The 9,063-nt window shown below is 45.4% G+C and overlaps 1 protein-coding gene across 1 annotated transcript in view; it reads right to left on the reverse strand.

The window, feature by feature from the left end:
• Nucleotides 1-591: 591 nt before the first annotated feature.
• NTRK3 (neurotrophic tyrosine kinase, receptor, type 3) overlaps nt 592-9,063 on the reverse strand; it is a 213,549-nt gene continuing 205,077 nt past the window's right edge. Inside the window, 2 exon segments of the mRNA XM_010001306.1 lie at nt 592-1,136; nt 4,008-4,166. Of these exon segments, the coding sequence (XP_009999608.1) occupies nt 951-1,136; nt 4,008-4,166 (345 nt within the window). The 3' untranslated portion in view covers nt 592-950.

The following is a 9,063-nucleotide window of genomic DNA, read 5'->3' on the forward strand; positions in this document are numbered from 1 at the left end:
TCCCTGCCCCCCCCCCCCCCTTCCAACTCCCTGCCTCAGCCACTTCCATCCTGCTGCTCTCCCAGCCCTGGTGCAGGGCAGGAGGGAGGTCTGGGTCTGGCCGACTCGTGTCTGTGGGAGGGCAGCTGGTTCCTGGGGTGTGTTTTACCCGTAGGTGCCACAATCCTTTGACTGTGTGTTCAAGAGCCTTGAGTCTATACATTTAAGAATCAGGAAATTAGAAAAATTGTCCTGAAATGTTGGAGGGAGGAAAAAGGCAGGAAGGCAGAGAGGGATGAGGAAGGGAAGGAGTTGCTAAAAGAGAGTTCATCCAGGGGCACTGCCCTGGCTTTACGCCCATCACCTGCAGGCTGGGAAGGAGGGAAGAAGGCAAGGATGGAAAGGGAGGACTGATCTCACACATTCAGTGCATATCATACAATCAGGGCAAGGCTTTCCTCCCGGGCTCCTGCCTGGGATGGCATTGCTGCCATAGACATTCTAGGGCCCTGCCCAGCCAGCAGCCCAAACCACCCTCACAGCAGGGTGACAATTCACTGCCTCATTCCTTGGGGGAAAGATGCACCCTCCTTTCTTTTGTTCCTTCTTTTTTTAAATTATATTTTTAGGTACTTTTTTCTTCCTTTTTTTTTTTCTTTTTTTTTCCCTTTTTTTTTTTTCTCATAATATTCTGTAACAGCAGCTTCTTTCCATATTGGTGTAGAAGTTATATATATAGAGAGATATCTATAAATATATATATAAGCCAAACTGCCTTACAGGTTGTTGGTTTATGGGATTTTTGTTGGTTTACTTTTTGTTTTGTTGGTTTTTTCAGTGTTGTATGTGTAGCAGGCACTTGAGTTTATATGAAGTTGTTTGCTTGGGAGCTGAGGGGCAAAGGTCTTGGGAGGGGTAGAGGGAAGGAAAAACGGAAGGAAGGAGCAGGGACTTTTGACAAGTGGCCACTGCTAGCCAAGGATGTCCAGGTAGATTGGTGTGGCCTTGCCCAGAGCATGAAGGATCTTGTAGATCTCCTTGATGTTGAGCCTTTGCTGAGGTTCTCTCTGCCAGCATCCCAACATGATGTCATAAACCTCCTTGGGGCAGACTCGAGGCCTTTCCAACACTCTGCCTTGGGTAATGCACTCAATGACCTGAAAGAAAGAAAAGAGGCACTAAAGACCAGTTGGGCCATTCCTGGAGGATGGGCCATCCCAGCTACTTGTTGGCTGTTGTGGTACAGTTTAAAGAGTGGGTGCAGAGAGGTCTGCAGATCCTCAGGGCTTACCTCTTTGTTGTGAATGATAATTTTACAGTGGAATGTTTGTCTTTGCAGTTCCCAAAAACCTTCCCCAGCTGACATCTACCTACCTCAGTGCACTCTCCAAACAGGAGTTTATAAGAAAAGGAAATGAAGTTTTAATTTATTATGTCAGTTTTTCCTGCTAACTGAAGAAGGAAAAAAGAGCCTTTAAATCCCCAAACTAAAGTAATATTTTGCACAGCTGAAAGTATTTTTTTCTCCCCTGAAAGTCAAGAGTCTTTGCCACTGCAAAGCCCGGGAGAATTCTGAAAGGAAGAGTTTAGAGAATTCTTATCCTACCTCCATCTTCAAGGGCAGATTTGCCTCATTTTTGACACAGAAAAGCAGCTGAAAGAATGAAATTTCATCTCAAATAACATCTGTGATGGACAAAAAAAAAAAAAAAGCAGTGCTAACACTCTGGTTTGGGTCAGGTCAGTGCTGCTAATGAGAAATGTGAGGTCTTGGACAGCATTGAAGTCTCCTCAGCAGGATGCCATTGGAAAGGATGCCCCTAAGTGCCTGCTTGTGTTGTGCTCACCAGAGGAATGGATGCAAAGGGAAGGGGGTTATGGTTTGTCAGAGCTGCTATTTCTGTCCAGCCCCCTTAGTTGGAGTTGATGAGTCCCAGCATCGTAGCCTGCAAGTGACCTGCCACCCTGCAGATAAACACAGATCCCAAGCAGTGTGTGGAAGGAAACCACCCAGCAAGGGCTGCTTGGAATTTATCATTTATGAATAGTAACATTCCTGCCACACAGCTCAATGGATACTTATCGCTTTGCTGTTTGCATATAAATACAGAGGGGACAGATTAGGACCTGCTGATAACTGGGGGAGGAAGGTAGAGCCTGCAGAGAAAGAAGCCTGCATCACCATAAAGCAGCCAGCAGTAGTGACCTGTGGGAGGAGGTGAGTTATAGTTTCTGACAGGATACCCTGGACATGCACAGGAGCCCCATGTTGGGCTCTTTCTTTACAGGACAAAGGAAGGGCACAGACAGAAGTTAATGGACTGGCTTTCAGCTGAGGTGGTGCCCTGCCTCATCTCTCTGCTCAGGCAAGGTCTCAAACAGACCTGCTAAAAATGCTGTGTGGATATGAGGCCATGTGGCTGCCACAGGCAGGAGCAAGCATCTCAGCCTTGCTAATGCCCACCCCCAAGCAGGACAGTGCTCAGCCAGTCCTGGCAGCCCAGCACACACTCATTCAACCTGCCCCTTCACAGGTCTCTGTAGCTGCAGCCAGGCTGATACTGAGACTTGCTCTAATGCCTCATCATCCAGGAGCTGGTGGATGTGTCAGTCCCCTGCAGCCACCCAGGTCCTGCCCACCAGTCCACAAACTGGTGAAAACTAGGCCAGATGAGTGCTAATGTGGCTTCCTTCCACCAGGATAGTGTGGTTTGGAGTAGAAGTCTTCAGCTCACAGAAAGAAGTGGATACAGCAACAGAAAAGGAAAATCAAGGTTTTCTATGGATGTTGGAAAAGCCAACACAGATGCATTCATGCAGATTTTATCCAGTCCTCCTCCCTCAAGATTAGGGGTGACAATTCTCAGTCCTCTTGCCCTGCAAAGGGAACTGAGGCAGAATGCATGGGGGCAGCTGAGCTGTCACATTCTAGCATGCCTATCACCCATGTACAAGCTACATGTGCTCATTTGTGTGTGTTTGTATTTACCCTCCCAGGGAAAAGCAAGAGCAGCTCATTAAGCACCATGACAAATAACTTCTGTAGCTGTCGATTCCATTGTTTGTGTCTCTAAGATGTCTGTGTGTGCTACTTTGGGATATACAGTCAGGCCCCATTGAGCACACGAATGTATTAGAGCTGTAAAGCAACACCTTGGATTTGCCATCTCTGCAACTCACTTAATTAAGGGATCTGTATCCAGAAAGCAGAAAATGCACATTTCTCATTACAAAAGGTGAAATTTCTGAAATCCATTAGATACACAGTAGGATAAAAATATGCAAGGTTCCCACACACTGCTATCTCAATGCATCTTGTTCCTCCTCTATAATATCCCCTGCTATTCTGAGCAAAAATCTTCCAATGCATTTCTGCTGATGTGCCTCAAACCTCAGTTCTGACACTCTGTTAATCCTAGCCAGCCTTCCCTCAACGTTTTTACAGCACAGCCCTATGCTGATGGGCTGCAATTTTTGCTATTCAAATAAATAACAAGGATGAACCAGCTCCTTGGTTCCCACCCTAAATGAACTGGGGCAAACCAGGTAATAGATTTCCCTAGGGGAAGAAGCCCCACAAAAATGTGCCAGGTGCTATATAACAGGCTTCAAGCACTTTCTCATAAACTGAAGACTTCAATAAGAGCCTCAGCTATAAAGTGAGGAAAAGGAGAGCTGAGGGAATGCAGGACATGGCAATAACTTGGATTCCAGCAATAATTTAGGTGTCCTCTGTTCTGGCAGCACCCCAAGATTTTATTGGATGTGACTGTTATAGAGTAATGTCAGGAATTTAGGAGAGACTGAGGATGTGCCAGTAGAGTACATGGCTTTAGCAGAGCACTTTGATTCCTGCATGCCTCAGTTTCTCCAGCTCATAAATAGGGATAACGACACTTGTGCCACGATGGAGCCACAGGAGTGCCAAGGAGGGGACCATCTATGTACAAACTGTTTTCCAAGCAACCTGGAAAGGAGAGAGAGTAAAAAGCACAGTTTTCAGCTGAGGTGTCTCAGCACTGTCGTACCTCTGTGTTGGAGAGCTGAAACCAGGGCTGTTTTCCATACGTGAAGATCTCCCAGAGGATCACCCCAAAGCTCCAGACGTCACTCTCTGTCGTGAACTTCCTGTACATGATGCTCTCTGGAGGCATCCAGCGGATGGGCAGCATAGTGTGTCCTCCAACCTGGGTGAGGGCAAAGGCACAAACAAATCTGAGTAATGAGGAAGGAGTCAGCCCTGCCGTGATGTGGACAAACTCAGGGCTTCCCTGTGGCTACATCAACATGGAGCTGTTCAAAAAAGCTGGGCTGGCCACTGCCTCCCTGCCCGCCCATGGGCTTACCCGCCAACCCCACCTGGTTAACATGATGGATAGGGAGTGAAATGTATCAAGATAAATGATGTCCTCTCCTCCCAAAATGGGCTTGTAAAGAAATCAGATGACAAAATGCCAAGAGCATGTACTCCAGCACTACAGTCTGATGATCCAGGAGGCAAGGCAAGAAACAGTGTTCAGCAAAGTACTGTGCTGAGTTTTGCAGGTCCTGGGTGCTCTGAGGCACCCACCAGAAACACAGCATGAGGTTTGTCCCTCTTCAGCAAGCTTTTCTAAAAGCCATGCACAGGCATCTGCACATCACCTAATTGCATGAAAGATTTTGTGCTCATAAAGCACTGCTACAGGCCTTTTCAAAGAGTGCTTTGAATATGTAAATGACTGCAGGACCACACTGCAAAAAGGCGGTCTGTTTTTAAAGAGCAGGCTCTTACAGGCAGGGATATGCCCAGCATTTAATGGAGGCAGGAAAGCCAGCCCCTTTGGAGAGTTTGGAAATGGAAGAGTCCATGAGCAAAGTCCTTTTGGGGAATTCCATGCCAGGGAAAGGTCCTTTCCCAGTCAGGGTCTACCCTTCACTAGGGCACGTGAATCCAGCAGGTATACAGCAGGTTTGCAGGATACATGCAGTTTGAAAGCAGGCGGATTTATCTTCAGATTCTCTAGAGATTTTTAAACAAATGCCTCTGAGCGGGACAAGTTTTTCTCTGTTCTATCTTTCTACATAAGAAGCACCATCTGTGGAGAAATAACTAATTGATAAGACTAGCAGGTGCTAGAAGCAGCACGGCTGCAAGTCTCCAGGACTCATTTCTGCAGAGGGCAAAGTGTGCAAAGTTTTAGTGATGATGAGAAAGAGTCCTTTTTGGGTACTGCTTGGAAGGCTGCCTGTGCCATTATGGACACAAAAAAAACCCACAAGTGCTAATAACTTTGTAGCACTGCAGCTGAACCAAACAGGCAAAAATCTCTCTGGTCTTATGACACATCAGGGGAGAAGGTATCTGGTAGCTAGGCTTCCAGCGTATATGTGGCTATTCAAAATGATGAGATTGTGGTGTTTACTTGCATGAAAATGTTTCTTGTACAAACAGAAGCTCTCCTCTGAGCTGCCAGTTTTCCCAGCCTGCCACAGGCTTCTTTCCTTGACTACAGCAGAATGAGCGTGGGGAAGGGTCAGTATGAAGCCACACTGCAGTGCTTGGAAGCAAGAGGGACAGAGCTGGGGAGGTGTGTTTGAATAGGGTGCGAAGTGGGTGTGGTGCTTAGCAGGCTCTATGCATGGAAGGTGCAAGTTAGACTTCTCTGGTGTCTGGCAGAATCTGGACCCAGGCTTGCAGTGTTGCTCCAAGGTCTGCAAACCAGCCCTTTTTCTAACTAAGACCGCCTCATCCTACAATGAAAGAGAAGGGATTTTAAAGGTCTCAGAAACATCTTTCCTAAGTGCAGAGGTGCTCAGAACTGTGATGCATGAAGATAAAAAGCTTGTTGCAGCTCTGCACCTCCTGTTGGGAAATGGCTTGGCTGGCCTGTTCTCAGCTTGCTTCTCAGAGCTTCCAAGAATGTTCTCTCATAGTGGAAATGGAAATGTGTTTTTCTTTGTTTTTTCCTTTGAAACCCTGGCTGCAATTTTAGCTCTTTCCAGCATTCCCAGCTTTTACAAGTTGCTTTCAGATGCCTTTGTGAAAGGCTCTCCACAAAACATAATATACATCAACATTAATTGTTGCAAAAACTCTTTTGTGCTAATGCTTTTTCTGTTCTCCTTTAAATAGCACTAACTCTTCAGTTTTCCAGCAATCTCAAAATTGTGATGTATTGCAAAGCACTCTAGATTTGCAATATCTAGAATCTTGCAGGATCATTTGAGATTACAGGTGGTACAACACGTTGAGCACTCTTAACTCCCCTTTGAAAAAGTCTTACAGCAGTTCAGAGTCTATGAACCAGGTGCCCAGCTTACACAAACAGTATTAAAGTAGTTTTGCTTGAATGGGAGGGCCCTGATTTACACCTCGTGAAAATCTGGACCAGAAAGCAAACCAGAGAAGCCAGTAGTTCCATCTCAGTTCCAATAAAATAAAGCAGAGGTCTTTGGTCTCCTCTAGACACATCCTGGTGAAGTACTGCCAGTCAATGGCTGTGCCAAGAATGTGACAACACAGTCTTGGCTTAGCTTATATTTTCAGAGTCCAGAGATGGCCAGAGCATTCCTCTCAGCCCTGTAAGTCATGTGAGGCATCTCTTTTACTAAAAAAATAATCTGTTGATCATTAATAGTAATTATTATTAATAATAATTCATAACAATCAAACTATTTCTTGGGGGGGGAAAAAACCTAAGCAGCTCTCAGAAATAATGGATCAAAAAATAGGGCTCAGCTATGCTCATAGATAAGGAAGTGTTCTTTGCATCTCAAAAGAAGATGCCACATTTTGAGAGGGAATGTTAAGTAAGTCTTGCACTTCCCAGCTAGCTGTAAGCAGAACAGGCATCAATTAAACTGTAACATAAAACCACTCCAGTGTCTAGCTTAGCACATAAGGCTGACTTACATTTGTAGGCATCATCTTTGGCTATGCCATACTGCTCCCATTGCAAAGTGAGTAGGATTAAAATTCCCATTTAACAGATGAGAAAACAGATGCAGAAAGGCAAGGAGAGAGCCTGCTCTGAAGCTGCTTGGTAAGTGAACACTAAGTCAAGACTTCCCAGTCTGCAGTCAGCTGTACCCTTTTATTTGCTGATGTGGACAATTATTTAGAGCTGAGAGTAGAGGGATTCTGCTACTGATGCCATAGGAAGCAGAGTGTGTCCAGGGTGAGAGAAATCCTTTACATAACATGTAGTGGCTGTGATAGGTTCTACACCAGCATAGACTTGCATATGATTCCAACCACTACATACCTCTTTTACAGGACCAGCTGTTGCCAAAAGCTTTAAAGCAAAACGATGCTATTAAATCAGGCTAAAATAAGAGGATGTTGTCTTTTTCTTTTGCAAATCTAGTTTACATGGCATGTCCTTGGCTCTGTAAAGAATCAAGTTATCATGTCTTTAGAGAGAAGACGAAAGTCATGCCATCTTCCCATCCCACCTCCCCTCTGTTCCCCTTGGGAGCCAGGGATGGGGGAGTCCAGCCATCATGAAGGTTCATCTTCTAAAGGCCCCTAGGAGTGAAATGTCCTCAGACAGTGGCACTGCAACATCTTCCCTCCACAGACATTTTACAAAATGGAAGAGGGATTTTCTTTCAAGCAAATAAGGCAAGTAAATCCTCTTCTGTTGCTCCTTTAAATCCTAGGATGCTACCAAAGTTGCCCTTTCCCCTTCTTACTTTAATGCTGCATAGACCTGCAGAGTGGCCTCTTTATCCCATTGCCATGGCTGTCTAGCTTCACTTGACATTTTTTAGCTCTCTAACTTTCTCTCCCTAGATCAATTCCCCGTGCCCACATTGCCGTGTTATTGCCAGTGCCTTGCTCTTCCAGTTTGCAGTACTGTTCTGGTAATAAATAGAGCAATCAGTTCTTATCCTCGGCAGGGCCAAAGTTTCTTTCCTCTGTCTCCCTTTCAAGATTGCAGTATCACCTACTTGTTTCCATCACTTTCTAATGGATACTCCCAAGTGCATGACCTGGTCTACAGCCCCATCTTTCTGATACTCCAGAGCACCTGGCCTCTGCTCTGAACCCTCGTTGCACATCCAAGCCTGTAGACTTGCAAGATAACCAGCCGCTCCCTTTGAGCAGCTTATTGCTTATTAGATATGAACCTCAGGGAGCTGGGGGAGGTTGGTGAAAGGCCAGCATTAATGGCCATTAGGGAGAGAGATAATTACTTAATGCTAGTACAGCTCTTTGACAATGTAAAGCTATATAAGTGCTGTGTACAAGTAGGAGTATAAGGCTCAAGGTTTGTCTGCTACCAAGGAAAGCTGGTGTCTGGGGAAAAAAAACCTCTCCTTGTCCCAGCTTTCTCAATGACATCCAGCTGATTAGGAAGGGAAAAGATAACATGTTATCCCCAGCGAGTTTGTCAGTACAGCAGCAGGTAGTGGAGCAGCAGGGTACAGCGGAGACTGTGCAATATACCCACAGTTTCGGCCACTAACAGAAAAATGGAAATCAATACCAGAGCAGGACTGAAAAACCCTCATGAGAACTTTGGACTGGTGGAAATCCAGATCCTAACATATTAAAGGCAGCTCTTGGTAGGCAGCCCTGTTTCCCCCTTCCTTAGTAGCTCTATGCTGTAGCCTAAAGTAGTATTCAGAGAGAAGTTGCTGAGCTCACAGCTGAAGGTTGCTTCATGGATCTCAGCTAAGAACAGAACTTGGTCTCTGGCATACTCTAAGGCTGTGTTTGATTTTCCTTTTCCTGCACTTTCCTTCCCAACTTTGAAATAAGACAAAATAATAGATCGGTGCTTTTGTTTTCCTTAGTCATTTGACATTTGCTTTTCAAAATCATTTGATAGCTTTCTTCCTGGTCCCTGCATGCTTCAGGGAGGTTCAGCTCCTGCCTTGGGGAAGTCAGAAGAACCACCATAGGTGTCTTCATATGATGCAGCATTATCTGAACTTCACATCTAAGTGCAGGAAGCTGAGACATTTGAGTTTGTACAGACTCAGGGAACAGTAGTGAAGACCTTGGCATTGTTTCTCTCCAGAAAAATCCACTCAACACTCAATCCACACGACCTAGTGACTAAGACACATTCTCTGATTGCTGTCTCTATTCCT

The sequence above is a fragment of the Chaetura pelagica genome, unplaced genomic scaffold (genome assembly GCF_000747805.2).
Source record: "Chaetura pelagica isolate M959 unplaced genomic scaffold, ChaPel_1.0 scaffold737, whole genome shotgun sequence".
NCBI classification, from domain to species: domain Eukaryota; kingdom Metazoa; phylum Chordata; class Aves; order Apodiformes; family Apodidae; genus Chaetura; species Chaetura pelagica.